The following is a 16,435-nucleotide window of genomic DNA, read 5'->3' as shown; positions in this document are numbered from 1 at the left end:
GTGCTTGTCCGCGAGATGTGAGAGGTTGGAAATGGGCAAAAGGTGGAGTGGAGAGGCACGGACGGACTTTGGCTCGGATCTGGCACGGAAACAAAAAAGCTTGGCCTCCTCGGCCTCGGCCTCGAAATGGACAAGGTTCTTAGGTTCTTTTACAGTATCGACAGCGGCGTCATCACATGATAAGCCTCCACCCTGGGCATGCACCATGTTGAGTGAGAGGCAGTGGCGTACAAACTTTGCTCGATTTGGCCGTTTTGGTGGGTTTCTACTTTCGCGGGAATGGAATTTTGTTCTCAGACATGGCATTTCAAATTGAGAGCGAGGGACCTGGGAAGCGTGGCCCTGGAAGAGCTGGTAGCACCATTGTTGACGGATAAAATCATTGGCAAGTCACCTCACAAGTCTCGGCGTCCTGGGACCAGTCGCAAGAGGCGAAAAAAGACTAAAAAGGGAGCAGTGAGACATCAGTTGCCTCATTCGAGCCATTTCCAAGAACAGATTCAAACCATGCGTGAACTATCGCGAGATCGTGGAGTGGAGTCTAATGATTCGTCGTACTGTAGTCGTCGTCGTCGTCGTCGTTTTTTTGCGCTGGGTCTCCATCTGCAGGTTGCCACGACTAGCAACCATTTTGATATGGAGCCCATGCAGATTGAGGATTGGCGTGAGCTCTCGAATCCGCTCCCGTAGGTGCATTTTGATAAGCTCTCCTCCACCACCTGGCAAACACTGTCGGCCCAACATCTCAAACTTGCGAGGCCTGCTGTGACTGAGATGGGGCAATTTCCCTCTCGCCAGGGGTCGGATATGTTAATTTGCCTACTCATCCCTTTATCCGTGTCAGATAAATGATGGTCTGAAGAGATGCGACGATGCTTCAGAGGGAAGAAGAGTGTTGAGAGGTGTGCAGCAGCTTTGGCAGACAGACAGACAGACACCTCCAGACGTGCATACATAGTCTACCGTAGTCTGGACGATGGGAATACGAGAAAAGAAGAGGTTGAGAGAAACCCAGATTTGGTCCTGGGCCCTGCATGAGAAGATGCGGGCCATTGACCAGTGAGACCGGTCCAGATAGCCCAAAAGCCCGCTCATTGGCTCGTTTCGGACGCCGCGAAGGCTGCAAGCCACTAAAAAGCCACTAAAAAGTTTTAGCGTTCGCATCGCGTATCAGTGCTGTCCGTAGCTTCCCAGCCTGGATTGATTATTTACCATCGTCGGCTTCCCTTTTCCCCAACTGCTGCTGCGACCTTTTCTTCTATTTGATCTCGCCGCAACCCGCTTCTCTTCTTTTTGAAACACTTCCAGCATTTCTCTCGGTCTCTTCGGAACATCAATTGAGTCGCCTTCCAATTCCAAACTCGTCCGATTCGTCGTAATTCTTCAAGATGCTCGCCAAGTCTCTCGCTGTTGCGCTGTTCGTCAGTGTTGTTGCCGCTCAGAGCTCCAACGATACCATCAACCCCAGCTCCATTACTCTGACCCTCAGAAGTGAGTCAACCATTATCGACTGGTCCAGAAATACGAAATGCTGACTTCTTCGCAGATCAATGGTGCCAAGGACAACAAAACACTTGTGGTACTCTCTGCAGTGGTGACCCAGGCACGAACAATTGTGACCCGGTATGCATTTCAATCTCGCGAACGTCTCTCGAGAATACCTTGCTAATGAGCTGCTTTTCAGGATACCCTCACCTACAACTGTACCTGCGCTGCCAACAACTCCGCACCCGGTCTCCAGTACTATACCCAAACAATCCCTACCTTCGAGTGCGAGCAGATCTTCCAAAACTGCATCAATTCCAACGTTGGTGACGCCGCTGCTCAAGCTCTTTGCAACACAAATGAGAAGGCAAACTGCGGTCACCTCGATCCAGACAACTTCACCGAGACCGCCGCAACCACGAGCTCTGCTAGCATGACCGCAACTTCCACCTCTTCCAGCGGAGCCGCCACCGGATCTTCCACCGGGACTTCTTCTTCCAAGGCTGGTGCTGCAACTTTGGCTGCTATGCGCAATCTGGGCACTGGAGCCTTTGCCGTTGGTGTCGGTGCTGCTTTTGGCTACATGCTTTAAGCATTCCTCTCACCTTCGATTTTACTCGACTGGACTGCGACGAAAATAGAGTACGCTTCTTGCGTGTGGTGTTCTCAAAATAGTCGACGCGTTTCGGACGATTTGTGCATATGGTTTCTTGTTTCAGCGCGTTATTTGCAGCATTGGTGTTAGGGCACGTGCATACGCAGTTCCAGCATCTTTCGATCGACGATTTGCTTTTGTTGTGGATGGAAAGGGCTGCTGGAGGGCAGTCAGTAATACCAAACGTGGGGATGATTGATGATGAAGGATGAGATGCGAAGCTGGAGCGCATGAATATTATTGTGTTCCTCGATATGATAATTAGGGTGCCTAGCATAGGAAATCAGATGGCCTAAAAGTCAGATTGATGTCTTCTTCCATCTGTGATTTCTATGTAGGTGGTATAAAGTTGTCTGCTGGGGGACAGGGAAGAGAAAGGTACAGTCGTCATGAAACAGCTCTCTTACTGCCATGTCAACAGCTGATTCGCCTCCGCCTTGCAAGCATACCAACAAGCCTCTCGTATCATGAAGACCTCAAAACAAGGCGAAAGGAAATCGACATACAAAGCTGTAGAGAAACTGGTTCGAACTTCAAAGAGCTAGTTTCGAGCTCCGGACTCCCGTCCACCATGCCATATCTGGAAAGCTTCATTCGAATCTGATCCAAGCTAACAACATATTAACTCCACACGAAGACCATGTCTGGTCTTCTTTCTTTGTTCTGGAAACATCTCAACTAATGATGCTGTGGAGAGAACCAGTACCTTGTTTCTGCTTCCAAAGTTGGATTTTGAGCTTTGCTGCTGCAATCTCTTTCTGGCATTTATTTATGATTGTAGGGATCTGGTCCACTCTGCTCCAATTCGCTACATCTCTGCTGCCTTTGTCTCTTATATCTACGCACATACTTGGTTTCCTCTGTCCCCGCAATAGTCTCCTTCGTCCTCTTCACTGCTTCGAAATTCTTTGCTTTCTTCAATGTTAGGATATATTTCGCCTTCGAAACAGATTTATTTGGTATATATAAATCTAATGTCGGTTTTGTATTAGCACATTGAGCGCGTTTTGTTGCAAGTCGTACCGTGCCGGGTGTGTTTCACTGACTGGGAGATTGAGAGCCTTTGTACTGTAAAAACCGCTCGACTTTGGTCTTTGTCCGAATTTTGAGCATTTCTTGTTGCATGTCGTCATGTTAAACATCTGCTCTCATTTCTAACCTGGCTCGTGGAATCCTCGCGATTCCGGGATTTTCTTCAGATACTTGAGGTTTATGTTGCAAATCGCGAGTTTGGCCAGAAGTGTCCCACAATAATCTGGGCTCATCTCCCCTCCGCTTTCTCCTCACCATTTCGCGATCATTGAAATATGGTGCATCTAGCCAAAAATGTCCTGCAATTTTGTTGCGCATCGCAGTGAAGACCCAGGTCCGTCCAGACTTTCGGTTCTGGACTTTTGTTGTACGACTTGAGCGGAGCGGGATGGTTCAGCTACCGCGGGCCTGGATGTCCACCCCGCTCTGTCTTGAAGGTCCAGTAAGGAATTGGTTTTGATTCGTCTTCTGAACATCAAATTTTGGTCACTACCAGCATTGCTGCAAGTAATGATGGCTAGGAGATGGTATCCGAAGCTTGGACCACTATGGGAGATTTATTCTTCTCGAATACTCGACACTGCGACAACGAAGAAACACAAGATTCTCCATGAATGGTGGGCATCTCAAAGGTTAATTTCAATCATTGCTGGTTACTTCCAGGCCACTTAATCTCCTCCGAAGACGCCATTCGAGCGAGAATAATTTACTACATTTTTCACAGAGCTCGACAATGGTCTTAGACCGAATCGATCCACGACAATGGACAAAGGGCCAAGCTATCCATTTCCTGCAAAATCACAATGGAGACCAAGAAATAAACCAAAGTCCTTGAGACATAATGACAATGGACATACAACCATTTTGTCCACGACAATGGAGGACAATCGAGGCCTTGTTTCCATTGTGTGAAACACAATAAACCAGACATCAAAGACCAGGTGCAATTCTATTGACCTAAGTTACACAATGGCTCAGCATAATGCATTGTCGATTCTATAAATCCAATCGAGGGGACCATATCAGCTCTTCAGATAAATTTTCCTGTTCCTCTACTCCAACTACAAGCTTTCAATCTTCCGCCAAAGTACCCAGATCCATCATTCATCAATCATCATGTCCAGCCAAAAAATACCTCTGACATTCGGCGTCGAGTTAGAGATGGCCGTCGGCTTTCTATACAAGAGCGATAAGAACCCAGATCCATCCGACACCCGCTTTATATTCTTCGACACCACAGCCCAGGACGTCAAGAATGGCAAAAATACCCTTTATGACGACGAACTATATGCTCCACATCCATGGCGATCAAAAGACATATCCGAAATCTACTTGCGCAGGCGGGCCTGCCAGTAGGCCAAGTGGAGAAGACCGCATACCAACAGGGAGACTATTCGGTCTGGGAAGTCGTCGACGATTCTACCATCGAGGGCCCCGAGGACAGTCCTTATCAATGGGCCCAGATAGAAATAAGGTCTCCAATTAAGGCCAACACCCAAGCGTCTCTCGATGAGGTCCAGAAAGTATGCGATCTCTTAAAAGCCAGCTATCACATTGAGACTAATCAGTCCACGGGTCTACATGTGCATGTTGGCAGAGGAAGTAATAGTTTTGAACATCAACAGATCAGGAACTTAATCGCCTTTTACTGGGTATTTGAAGAACAAATCAAAACTGCGCTCGGCCAGTTCCGTTCCCAGAGTACCATGGCCCAGTTCTCTCGCGACAATTCACGCTACGCGCACAAATACTGGCAAAAGTATGGCAAGAGGCCAGCAGCAATAGATGGTGCACGCCATTTTCTGGAAAGCAATGAATTCAGAACCGAAAGCAACGCTCACCACACCAAGGCCGAGAATGTCACTGCATGGATCGCAGATCAAGCTAACCCATACCGGGACACTGACAAATATACCTCTCTGAACCTTACTGGTGTCAGGGAGGAAGCCAACCAACCCGGCCGTGCAGATAGTAAACCAACAGTTGAATTCCGATCACACGAAGGATCCATCGAAGGAGTGCGTGTCATAAACTGGATCAAAGCTGTCGTCGGCATGGTAGACTACGCTTGTTATTCCTATCCCAAAGATTTCTATCGTCTTCTGCTGGTGTCAATTTGTGAGACATGGCAGAGAACAGGAAACAAAGCTGAGGATGATAAAAACGAAAGACTGTACGGTCCGATTCTAGCAGACTATGCCTTCACATTTGTGGACCTTTTCGAATACATGGAATTTCCAGATACTGCCACTTACTATGCGGACAAGCTAGTCAAAATCGAGAAGGATCGAAATACGTTTGCTGGCAGACGAAGCAGTGACAATATGAATCTGAGCAGAATTCACACACGAGAAAAAGCATTCATCACCTGGGATCATGACGAGGATATGTCTCTCTCTGCAGCCGAACGCGAAGAGTTGGATAATCGAAAAGAGATATTCACTCTCGCGCGGGAACTGCACTTGGACCAGACCACATACATAAAATTCGACCCCACGGACCCGTACTGGCCCAAATATACGATAAGAGTACCAGATCTCGACCGAAACACCGATGCCAGTAACGACGATGTGTTGTAGATGATCGTACAGTTACAAATGGAGACGGTGCTGGCGCCTCCCATTCAGAAACTCGCGAATCCTGGGGTCGAGGACCCAGACGGTCCTTACGCCGTAATGACTATAATTGTAGGTTTCCATCATGTATATTCTTTATCCTTATGCCTTCGTCCCACTTCAAATCGTGTTTTGTGTTTCGTGAATATGTGTTCTATGCCAAGAAGTCAGCGATGCTCAAAACTCCCATGTGCGATCGGGTTGGATATCATCTCCATAGGTTTGCTGCGATAGGAATAATCTGCGACAGCTACAGAGGATACTAGAGTCTTGCAGATGCTGTCGTCGATTTCCTTGCTGCCAAAGTGTTTTCAGGCGAGCAGCTCGTGGCATGCTGCAATTGTTCTTGTTTGAAGGACGTCCAGTAGCTCTGCGCCCTCAAACAGTACCGTTCAGACCTTTGAAATACTGTCGCAGACCTCCACGGTCAGTCTGGCTCTTTGTCGTCGGTCTTCGGATTGATCAAACAAAGTAAGCAGGCCCTGGAATCGCATGAGATTGTATAACTTGATGGAAGCAGTCCTGGAGCAAAAGACTTGGGAATAGGCTCCTATCACCATGGTGTGAAAGTATAGAGCACTGAGTCGCTTCATTTAGTGGCAAGGAGGACGCTGAAAAGCTACGGTCGGGCAAGTGCCTTCCCCTATGGTGCCAGGAAGGAGCATCTCAATTCTCGGCCCCAACCCCCGAAAAATGCATGCTCCTTGTCAGTAATTTACTACTGCGGGAAGAACCAAGATGCTCATTCAACTACAAATCATTTTTTTAAAAAAGACTTGATGGTAGTGGTAGTATGGATGAAGAGCTGTCCAAGTCCTTGGGGGTGGTTCGCTTGCTAAAGGGGATCCTCATACCAGCACTGAACTTGGCCATTCATCACCACAACATAATTCAAACCATTTGTAATTTGATGAGAAGCTCGTGATATACTACTATAGTATTCCCTCTTGTTCTAAGTCTATAAAACACCCATTTGGGTACATGATCCAAGTTCTGGTGTTTCACGTGCTCGATGCACTAACCACTTCTAGCCCAAAAAGCTCCTCTTGAACGCTCTACATAAGATCTAATTAGCATTTTACCCCCGGCGCCGGGGCCAAATCACGATCCGATTGTGGACGGCTAGAGCCTCGCAGGATGGCCGGCATGTAAGGTCCCCCAATACTTAATCACCCAAACCATCACTAACAATCAAACCGCAGAGCTCCTGGGCCTGCACGATCCGATTGTGGACGGTGGGCCAAAAGCCGATGAACCTCCATGAGAGGACCCCAAACGATCGTTAAAAAAGTGATAGACGTTGGGGTCGCGATCCTGGCCGGCACTGCCAGTTGAATGGCTGACTGTGCAGCAGTGGATTACTTTCCCCTTTAATAAGAAATATTGTATAGTTGATTCTTTCCCAAGGTCTGCTGTTCAAGCCATCCCAGGGCTTTGGGTTTCTTCTTCTTTTTAAATTTTGGTTGTTGGTTTTTTTGTGGTTGTTGTTTCCTGTTGCTCACACTTTTTTTTACATCTTTTTTACATTCTTTTTACACATTTCAGAGAACATTAAGCGAAGATTCGCTTAGTAGTATGTCAGTGGGCAATTTGGACTCCTGTTACAATCATCCAAAAATATTGCTTCAAATGATGTCTGTGGTAACTACGTACATCGAAATGCATTTGAATGTGTGAACTCATTTCACTTTTCTGTTAACATCTCAAATTCTACTTGAACTGGCCCATATAAAGCATACCTTTTCCCCCGAATTCAATGATCTTATGAGTTGTGCCTTCCATTGACGTCGTCGAATCTTCGCTTCGCGCCTCCCCTAACTGGAAATAGGGGAAAGTGTAATTAAGCGAGATCTCATCTCGCACAGCAGAAACAGACAGAAAAATATCCCCAAAAAGGACAACCCATGTTGTAGTTCTTCTATTTCTACTGATACCCTCACTTCAGACTGTTTCTGTTATCTTCTCTCTAAATCTTTGAGACTATTTTCGAGCCGCAAACCGAATGCTGTATGTGATGCTTTTACCCCAAGGAAAGGAGGCTGATGAGGCTCAAAATCATAACGATCCGAAGGACACCAGGTGAGAAATCCCTTTGGGAGATCTCAGCTGCTTCTAGACTGAATTTCCATAGTATGAATCACAATTTTGAGGCCTACATACCCAGGGCGCTGTTCTCGCATCCTGCGCATTTCCCGCTAGTTGCGCTATTCGCGCGATTCGCGCATATTGCGCTGTTCGCTCTGGAGGCAATGGGACTGAAGAATTTTGCATGATCCACAACCATCAATCCGTGATCAATGAATTGTGAGATACTTTTCATCGAGACAGTAAATATGGCTCCCAGCGATCGTGGCTTGAATGTCCATTTCTCTACAGGTAATTTGGCAAGAACTAAGATGACTCCCTGGTTTCTGACTGTCAACTCAATCATATAAGTGTTCAAGAAGGAATGTAGCTAATGGATTCTTATCATAGGTCGGTGCCTGCCTAGTGCCTTAGCAAGTCGAGTACATTTGTTGGGTGAAAGTTCCACTTTCATAGATGAACACATCCCCTTTACCCAAGTGGTTCCGCTGTTAGAATTCTTTAGAGTAATCGAGGTTATTTGTGTCGTTTTGGTGGCTTCTAGGATTGATTGGTTATCAGTTGGAAGACCTGCGTTTGTAGTAAGTCTGAGATGACTTGGAGAGAAACGCTTAAAGCTTACACACTCTACTAGTTGGGACCAGGAGAATACATGTTTACTTTGCTATGGAAGATGTATATGAGGAACTTAAGGTTAGTTTCAGAAGATGCGCATGCCTCCTTTGCTATCGAGGCTGCATTTGAAAGCGCAACGTTATTACTTTATTAATCTAACACTCTCCTCCTCACCATTTGCTTCGCAAGCTTAATTAGTACCAAGCGGAGACCATTCAGTGCCTAGAGTCATGCAACTACATCGTTGCCTTCCCAGTGACAAGCTACTTACTCGAACTCCATTGTGAATGTCGGAGTTTTCGTGGGACAACCCTCATTCATGATCTCACGCAGCATCCTTCCTCTCCCACCTCCCAGCATTCTCCTTTACTAATACTTCATAAGAAACTCGGCATTTGGCGGTACAATAGTAATCATGCTCCCAATTTTCATTCTGTCCCGACACGGATGTTTTCCGGTGGGTCCAGAGCATTTATGCTTTTCCGTCCTCCTCCATCTTCTACAAGAGGCCATATTTCTAGTATCATCGTTGTACGACAAGTGCTTGATCCCCATAAACATCAAATCTGACACCGGGATCAAACTTGGAATGAGTAGGCGAGTTAGGCAGATCGTCTCATGAGTTTTAGCGAATTGTACATCAGATAGCCGAGACCGTTTCAGGAGACAGGACGATCCGGAACATGCATGCCATCCCATTAACCTTTGCCGAGACTTATGGATCTCGTGTTGTCAATAGCGGGGTGGTGGATATCGTGAGGCATTATGCTGCTGTGGAGTGTTGGTGAAGTCATGAGGCCTTGATGCCAAGTGATTGAGCTGTCATGTCAATGCAAATGGCGTTGTAGTAGTATAAATTAAGTCTATCTCTCTGTGAGCTTCCAAAGTTATTCTTCATCACTCCTTCATATCTACTTCTTCTACTGTCTTTAATATTTCTTCATACTTTCCGCCGGTCGGTTTCATTGGGATCACCACGAGACCACTGTCACTATACTCACAAAACTGACCGACTTTCGTTCACGATGAAGCTCACTATATCAACGTTGGCTCTACTTATGACCACTGCACTCGCTGCCCCAGGTAGTCTCACTGCTCGCCAAGAAGCCGCGACCATTTTCGACCGAGCTGTGAATGATGGCCGTCCCGTCGCTACAGGACTTTGCTGCATTGCAAATACGAGCAAGAAGGGCGATACGTGTACTCAAAGTAATGGAGCTGCGGGGATATGTTCTGTGGCCGATACTGCGGGCTGTAGGTTATACTTATATTGGCTTCTCAGAGCAAATTACTAACAGATGCTCTAGGCGGTGCGAAGTTAACTTGCACGTAATATATTTGAATAGGAAGGGAGGGAGGGTCTGTCGTTACGACTTCATTGATGATGAGCTATGAGACTATGTATCGAGTACTAAGTATGAACGAGTTTCGTTACCGCTGGACCTGAAGCGTCTCCATTGCATATCTATATATCGTTTGCATGTATAATGAATACCTCCCGCTGGCTGCAAGGCCATTGTCAGTAGCTTACTGGAGAGATGAATCACAAAAGCAGTGTGTAATTCTCGAATGACAACTTGATAGATGATGGGATCGTGGGTATCAATTACATATAGCAACGGATAGCAATAGAGATCTACGCAATGTTACTTCAACTTTTCCAATAGAAGTGCTGACCCCTTATTCCCGATATTGCTGACATATTTTGACTTCTTTCCGGTCTCCTTGGCCATTTTCTCCATTTCTTCCCGTTTGGCCTTTTGTTCCATGGTCTCTTCCCTCGCTGCCTTCTCTAGCGTTTTCTTTTCCGCCTTCAACACTTTCAAGACTTCATCTTTCTTAGAGAATGTGTCAGATTCGACCAGTGCTAACACGACAAAAGAGCTTGATCCAGTGGCCCATTCGATGATGAAGTCCTTGATGTTAGGATATAGAATGTCGGCAAAATTAAGAGCCGGAACAACAGGGATGACAGACTTTGTCTTGCTGTCGAATCGTCCTCCAGCAATAAGTGACTTGAAAAGTCTTCCGCCGAATGGTGTGTTGCCAACATGGGACGCAGGCTCGGGATTCTCCTCCTCTGTAGTCTCTGGTTGAACAAAAGTCGGGTCTCCAGCAGCTGTTTCGGCAATGGCCTTCAATGCGGCTGTCTTGTCTCCTTCAGCGCCAAACATGACTTCGGTCACGAACTGAGCACCGAAAGATGAAGCAACAAGATCCTTGGCTGCTGTTTCGATAGCCTTCAGAAGATATGGCGACAGTGCTTTTGCCAACTCGCTTCTCCTTACTTCAGGGTCTTTCTTGCTGGTTGCTGTTCGGACTATGTCAATTTCAGCCAGGATCTCAAGATCCGAAGAATGGCTAGAGGGAAACAAGGCTTTGGATCTTCCTTGAAACAAGTAGAGAAGCGTCGTACGGGCGTTGATATCGTTCGCCGAAAACACAATATTCTCTACTTGCTTCTCTGCGTCTTTGCTCAGTAGCTCTGGGAAGATGGATTTCGCCGTCAGGACAGTATCGTCGATGACTTCGTATGCAGCGAGAATTACAATATGGCCGTTCTGATCAGCAGCCATCGTTCGTAAAGTGTCCTTGTAGGTCTTGAGGATTTGTTTCCTGTCTTTGGCAGTACCGTAAGCTAATGCAAGGCAAACGACTCTTGCACCAGATTTTGTGAACGCCAGATTCTTCAACAAATCTCCCTCTTCGTCACCTTTGATAATCTCCAAGTACTCTGTGATCTCCTCAGTACCCGGCTTGGCGTTGAGGAAGTATTGAAGCATGGCATCGTGGAGAAGGGTAAAACCAGTAAGCTTCTTTTGTATGAGGTGGTTGATAAGTTCCTGTAAGGATCGCATGATGGGCGCTCTTTTGCCTGGATCCTCGGCTAGAATCTCGGACAGCTCACCAGTGACCTCCTCTGATTTGCCTTTCTGGAAGAGCACGAATTCTGCTCCATACCATTCTCGAAGAATGGTAGCCTTTTGCTGTTTCGTGGCAACTCCACGGTAAACATCATCCAAAATCCAAGAAGCTTCCGGGTGCTTGATGAGTCGGCGGACATGACCGAAGAATTCTGGTACAATAGTGTCCCTGATCTCATCGTCACCTTGAACCAAAAGCTTTCCAATCAGGAACTTGGCGTATCTGCTCTCAGCAAGTTGTCGATAGGTGCCTGCAAGTTCCTTCGCAATCATCCTCTTTTGTTCGGGATTGGCATATTTGATAGCAGTCTGAACCACTCGCACACTGTCGTGCTTCAACACAAAATCTTTGATTCTGCCCGTGATAATATCGAACAACTCCGTGACCAATGCCTTTCGCTCTTCGAGTGGTACATGTGATTTTCTTCTTAGTCGCTCCCATATCTTCTTCGTCCTAGCCAGCTGATCTGCTAATGGTTTGGCCGCTTTCCGCTCTTGCGCAAGCTGTTTCTGTTTGGCATGTGCCTCTCTGGAAGATTGTGCTATTCAAGGTCAATTGGTGTGGCATAATGCAAGGAGGAATTGCTTACTGTTCGTTGAAACAGCTTTGGCACGATCTGGGTGTAGACCATCTGCAACTTTGGGAATATCTTCAACCTCGCTCTCTTCCGCTACTTCTTCCTCCTCTTCGTAAGAAGTAAGCGGTACTCCTCCATCTTCGTCTGAATCGAGGTCATCGGAATCAGAATCGCTGGGAGTCTTTTCTTTCTTGGCTGGCTTAGCCTTGGATTTTGTCCTGACAGCAAATTTCGATTCGACTTTTGCTTTTTTGGTTTCTTTGACATGTCCATTCTTGACAGGCGCAGATTTTCTCTTGACACCTGCCATAGCAGATTTCGTAATTGTTGCGGTGGGCATTTTGCTCGATTCGCAGATTCGCAGATTCGAGTGGACTTTGCTGCTTGGTGGAAACTTTTTTTATCGAGAGTTTATCTTTTTCCTATCGATTGATTGGAGCTAAACCTATTCTAGCCAACCCCACGACCAGCTCAGGAGAATTCTCGACCTGGCAGTGAGGACCTTAAAGATGGGGAAAGACGAGCAAGTCGAGGAGCGAGAAGTGCTCGATAGTATCTTCCCGGATGAGATTCAAGGTCAGTAGAATTTTGTGGAGAAGCTGGCGCAAATTACAAGCAGTTTTTTGACCCCGCCTTGAAGCACCGAACATTACTGACACATCCAAAGACATATCAGAGACAGAATTTCGAATATCGATTCTACTAGATGTCACAAACGATGATGGTGATGAGTCAGAGCCTCCAACATTCCTCCTCCAGGTCAAATACCCAGATGCCTACCCTGAGGAACCACCAGTTTTGGACCTTCTAGCCCCTCCAAATGCGCCGGCGCACCCATACTTCAGCGTCGGTTCGGACAGAGAAACTCTCTTAGATGGATTATCGGAGACTATCGAGGAGAATATGGGCATGGCTATGATCTTCACGCTTGTTTCTACCTTGAAGGACAACGCAGAACAACTTATTGCCAGCCGGCAAGCAGAAGCTCGGCATGAGCACGAGGAAAAAGTCGCTGCTGCAGAAGCCGAGGAGAACAAGAAGTTTCATGGAACACCTGTAAACCCAGAGACATTCATGAAGTGGCGAGAGGGGTTCAGGAAGGAGATGGAACAGATGAAGACGAAGCAAGATGAAGACGACGAAGCTGCCGAGAAGAAGAAGAACAGAGGCAAGGATACGACTATTCAATTGACAGGCAAACAACTTTGGGAGAGAGGCTTGGCTGGCAAGATTGATGAGGACGAAGATGACGAAGATGATGTTCCGGTGGAGGGGGTCGAGAAAATGAAAGTTGAGGCTTAAGTGTGGGAAACATATATTTTAGGGACGGCATGGAGGAGTTGCATTGTGGGCGTTCAGCTGGGGTTTAAGACTTTAAGGGTCTGTGAATATCTCTTCATTGATCATGGTATCTAGAAGTCATACATGCATCTCTTCATAGAAGCATAACATAGCCCAATTACTGGTATAAGCCGCGTGATTTTGGAAACCCCAACGCCAGTACGCCAGCTCTAGCATTAAGTCTATCATGATCCGGCCATTTCTTCATCTTCATCACTACCTTCATCTTCCCATTCGTCTCCATCTTCCAACTCGGCATCAGCAGAAGTTCCACCTAATTCAGCATTCAAAGTCTTGAGCAATTCTTCTGCATGCTCTCCCAACCTCTCGTCCTGGTAATCTTGTTGCTCGAAGAGACGTTGACTGTGCTGGAGCCATTGACGACTCGATATCCATGAAACTTTCCAGCTTTCTCCATCTCCATTCTCGATTTTGACTTCGCCGTTTCGTTGCTTCTCTCCCATCATATACAACCCCCACCCACCAAGATACCATACCTCAACACTACTATCATCTTCTCCCACCAATCGCTCCAGAACTTCAATGGCTTCCACATCCATATCGGCTTCCATCAATAATCTTGCTAAGCTGACCCGGGTGGGAAAGTCCGGTACTGAAGGATCTTCTGGTGGTAAATCTTTCCATAGCTCTAGACTCCTTGTCAACGCAGCTTTTGCGTCCTCCATCTTCTGCTGAGAGATCCTCACACTCGCAAGTGTTTGCCATGGCTCCGCAAACCCTGGAGCAACCATAGTAGCTTCTGTGATCAAAGCCTCGCACTTTTGTTCTGCTTCGTCTTCCCAGCTCAAGTCTGTCATATACACCTCTACAACTCCGCAGAGGGCTACCGCTAATTTTCTGGTCTTCTCCGCTATCGTCGCCTCGGTATCAGCATCCGTCTTCTTGCTATCGAGAAGCGCTTGAATTTGTATCCGTAGACATAAAGCTCCCTTTTCGAACCAGTCCACGCTGTCTTGTCCACCTTCCTCACTCAGCTGAGCCAACCATAAAAACTTCTCGGCGCCTCCACCCAAATCTTCGCTGATCTTTCCATCTTCATCAATTGCAGCAGCTTGTGCAAAATATCGTCGCGCCGCGTCTATGTCTCCGAGTTCAACATGAATTTCTCCTAGTAAGTTCAGGGCCGGTAGAGCCTCCTCGGAGTCGGAAGGAAGCAGGGAAAGGGCGCGCTTTGCCAAAGGAACGGAGCCTTCGATATTGCCTTGTTGGAGAACGAATGCTGCTTGTACCAATAGTTCTGCTGGTGATACTGACTTCGAGGGACTTGCTGCAACTCGATTAAGCGCAGACTTTCCCCTCTTTCTCGCCTTCTTATCATTCTTGCGGCTGGGCTTGGTTTTCATTGTGTTGGCGCGTAGGATAATAGCATTGCCAAACCAGAGTTTATTTGCGAGTAACTGCATATTTTTTTTTGGAAGTCAGGGACCCACTTTTCCCTTAGCGTTGAAAGACCCCTCAATGACGATGATTGCGGCAGCGCCACATGTACGTCCTGTTCCTGTTTCAGCAATTGAATTTTGAAAACATGTACATTGAAGATCATATCAAAGTAGAACAGCAAGCAATTTGAATTATCTCTCGTGACTCATCTCTCGGAAGCTAATTCTCCGGGATGGGACAAAAAATTGATGTGAAGCAAATCGCAGAGCAGTCCCAATACTATATAGGTATTTACAAACGACTTCTCGTGTGCCCAAGTACCATAACCTAAAAATATATGGGCGTCACGTTGAAGAAAATTTATGATCAACTAATGTCCATTATCATTATTAAGATTGTGATCCTATGCAAGGTGTATTTCCACATCTAGTGGTGAAATATTGAGCGATTGTGCCTTTGTCAAAGCAACAGATAACCAACGCCCCGGTCTTACCTAATAAACCAGCCCAAATATGTAACGTGAAAAGGAGTGCAGCGAATTCTCCTTTCTCCTTTCTTAGTGAACTTCCTTTGCCTCTCGAGAGCCAGACGTGCCAGGGCGCTGTATGCTCCCAAGCTCTTCTCCCACACCACTTGCACCTCTCTTTCTTCCTCCAATATGGAATCTAGAGCCGCTTTGAGTCGGAGCAGTGGAGTCTGTATTATCCCCCAGCCTCGAGAAGAAGCCCTTCTTCTTGGTCTGTTTAGCTTCGTCGTTCAGTCCAACATCTTCGAATCCTTCTTCTGCAGTAGGAGGTTGTCTTTCAAACCGTCGCTCATTCATCGCCGATCGAGGAAGTCTGGGAAGTCGTGCCGAGTCGAGACTTTGTCGTCCAATATCATGTTGAACTATAGGGGATCTGGCTGAGATATCCTGCTAAGTAATCAGTATGCGCCTTCAGGAGCCACTTCGGGATGGTCGCACAAAGGATCTTCTATAAGAATCGAATGATTCGCGTGAGATCGAGAACGGTTCAATGTCTGCTTCCCCATTGACAGAGCTGGTCGACGTGCCAGATGGGTTTGAACGCCGCGGCCAGAACCCCTTCTTCTCAGGCGGAGATGGCTGAGAGGTGTCAGCACATACCAAATAATCTTCGAGGGTTGAGACTTACTGGTAGATACACTCCACTGTCATTAACAACTGTTTCGACAATGATCAGCCAAAAGACTTCCATAATCACCATTGCGACCTCTAATGGGAATTCCGGCGCATACCGGACATCTTATACTCGACGGGTTCCTGGCTTTGACTACTGCGAATACTCATGGCAGAGGAGCCTTTTGACCCCATTGTATCAACCTTCTCGAATGTCGGTCGCGTGCCATTCTGCGATAACGGACGAATGCCCTCCTCATAAGGTTGCAGGCCTGTCGAGACCTCTGGACGCTTTGAGAAAGGATTTCGAATCGGCATTGTGAGGTGATGGACGAAGAATCAATTGCTGAGGAGTGTCGGAAATAGGAACAGGATTGAAATAAAATAGGAAGATGGCAATTGAAAATAGTTGGAAGATAGTTGGATTGAACTTCGTCAAGACCTCGTGACGTTATTCCAGTCAGTCTATTTTGTTGGTGGATGAATTCTCCCTGCTGACTCTCTGGGGAATCTAGGGTGGCTTAGCCACCGCGGAACGTATGATGCCGACAATTGAAGATCATTTT

The 16,435-nt window shown here is 46.8% G+C and overlaps 8 protein-coding genes across 8 annotated transcripts; 4 read left to right on the top strand and 4 right to left on the bottom strand.

Moving 5' to 3' along the window:
- Window positions 1-203: 203 nt before the first annotated feature.
- On the bottom strand, window positions 204-1,005 carry LY89DRAFT_439651 (uncharacterized protein). The gene has a single exon (XM_018207529.1). It carries the CDS (start codon window positions 954-956, stop codon window positions 501-503), a length of 456 nt encoding a protein of 151 aa, XP_018074646.1. The 5' UTR covers window positions 957-1,005; the 3' UTR covers window positions 204-500.
- A 383-nt stretch (window positions 1,006-1,388) lies between these two features.
- Window positions 1,389-2,077, top strand: LY89DRAFT_730344 (uncharacterized protein; the record flags this gene model as incomplete). Its single annotated transcript, XM_018219465.1, has 3 exons — window positions 1,389-1,491; window positions 1,547-1,623; window positions 1,685-2,077. 3 exons carry the CDS (start codon window positions 1,389-1,391, stop codon window positions 2,075-2,077), a joined length of 573 nt encoding a protein of 190 aa, XP_018074645.1.
- A 2,396-nt stretch (window positions 2,078-4,473) lies between these two features.
- On the top strand, window positions 4,474-5,232 carry LY89DRAFT_553279 (uncharacterized protein; the record flags this gene model as incomplete). Its single annotated transcript, XM_018208331.1, has 2 exons — window positions 4,474-4,931; window positions 5,004-5,232. Coding segments are annotated over 2 exons (687 nt in total), but the record flags the coding sequence as incomplete, so codon positions are not given.
- Window positions 5,233-9,397: 4,165 nt separating this feature from the next.
- Window positions 9,398-9,838, top strand: LY89DRAFT_779079 (uncharacterized protein). The gene is made up of 2 exons (XM_018222269.1): window positions 9,398-9,741; window positions 9,795-9,838. Exons 1-2 carry the CDS (start codon window positions 9,513-9,515, stop codon window positions 9,818-9,820), a joined length of 255 nt encoding a protein of 84 aa, XP_018074643.1. The 5' UTR covers window positions 9,398-9,512; the 3' UTR covers window positions 9,821-9,838.
- Window positions 9,839-10,007: 169 nt separating this feature from the next.
- On the bottom strand, window positions 10,008-12,614 carry LY89DRAFT_439326 (ARM repeat-containing protein). The gene is made up of 2 exons (XM_018207528.1): window positions 12,002-12,614; window positions 10,008-11,953 (listed from the first exon to the last, which is right to left on the bottom strand). Exons 1-2 carry the CDS (start codon window positions 12,327-12,329, stop codon window positions 10,134-10,136), a joined length of 2,148 nt encoding a protein of 715 aa, XP_018074642.1. The 5' UTR covers window positions 12,330-12,614; the 3' UTR covers window positions 10,008-10,133.
- On the top strand, window positions 12,312-13,452 carry LY89DRAFT_682044 (RWD-domain-containing protein). Its single transcript, XM_018214429.1, has 2 exons — window positions 12,312-12,565; window positions 12,657-13,452. Exons 1-2 carry the CDS (start codon window positions 12,499-12,501, stop codon window positions 13,289-13,291), a joined length of 702 nt encoding a protein of 233 aa, XP_018074641.1. The 5' UTR covers window positions 12,312-12,498; the 3' UTR covers window positions 13,292-13,452.
- On the bottom strand, window positions 13,373-14,722 carry LY89DRAFT_682043 (putative UPF0661 TPR repeat-containing protein C16D10.01c). Its single transcript, XM_018214428.1, has one exon. It carries the CDS (start codon window positions 14,692-14,694, stop codon window positions 13,516-13,518), a length of 1,179 nt encoding a protein of 392 aa, XP_018074640.1. The 5' UTR covers window positions 14,695-14,722; the 3' UTR covers window positions 13,373-13,515.
- A 565-nt stretch (window positions 14,723-15,287) lies between these two features.
- LY89DRAFT_730338 (uncharacterized protein) lies at window positions 15,288-16,187 on the bottom strand (the record flags this gene model as incomplete). The annotated part of the gene is made up of 4 exons (XM_018219464.1): window positions 15,288-15,644; window positions 15,696-15,836; window positions 15,886-15,914; window positions 15,989-16,187. 4 exons carry the CDS (start codon window positions 16,185-16,187, stop codon window positions 15,288-15,290), a joined length of 726 nt encoding a protein of 241 aa, XP_018074639.1.
- Window positions 16,188-16,435: the final 248 nt, after the last annotated feature.

Source organism: Mollisia scopiformis (genome assembly GCF_001500285.1).
Source record: "Mollisia scopiformis unplaced genomic scaffold LY89scaffold_6, whole genome shotgun sequence".
NCBI classification, from domain to species: Eukaryota; Fungi; Ascomycota; class Leotiomycetes; order Helotiales; family Mollisiaceae; genus Mollisia; species Mollisia scopiformis.
The sequence above is the reverse complement of the archived record's forward strand: the minus strand, read 5'-3'. Positions and strand labels throughout refer to the sequence as shown.

What these genes read in the sequence shown, in the direction of transcription:
- LY89DRAFT_682043 (XM_018214428.1), bottom strand. Translation starts at nt 14,694, where the DNA reads ATGAAAACCAAGCCCAGCCGCAAGAATGATAAGAAGGCGAGAAAGAGG.
- LY89DRAFT_682044 (XM_018214429.1), top strand. Translation starts at nt 12,499, where the DNA reads ATGGGGAAAGACGAGCAAGTCGAGGAGCGAGAAGTGCTCGATAGTATC. An exon ending in CTTCCCGGATGAGATTCAAG is followed by an intron (nt 12,566 to 12,656) that starts GTCAGTAGAATT and finishes ACACATCCAAAG; the next exon opens with ACATATCAGAGACAGAATTT.
- LY89DRAFT_779079 (XM_018222269.1), top strand. Translation starts at nt 9,513, where the DNA reads ATGAAGCTCACTATATCAACGTTGGCTCTACTTATGACCACTGCACTC. An exon ending in TGTGGCCGATACTGCGGGCT is followed by an intron (nt 9,742 to 9,794) that starts GTAGGTTATACT and finishes CAGATGCTCTAG; the next exon opens with GCGGTGCGAAGTTAACTTGC.
- LY89DRAFT_439326 (XM_018207528.1), bottom strand. Translation starts at nt 12,329, where the DNA reads ATGCCCACCGCAACAATTACGAAATCTGCTATGGCAGGTGTCAAGAGA. An exon ending in CAAAGCTGTTTCAACGAACA is followed by an intron (nt 11,954 to 12,001) that starts GTAAGCAATTCC and finishes GACCTTGAATAG; the next exon opens with CACAATCTTCCAGAGAGGCA.
- LY89DRAFT_439651 (XM_018207529.1), bottom strand. Translation starts at nt 956, where the DNA reads ATGTATGCACGTCTGGAGGTGTCTGTCTGTCTGTCTGCCAAAGCTGCT.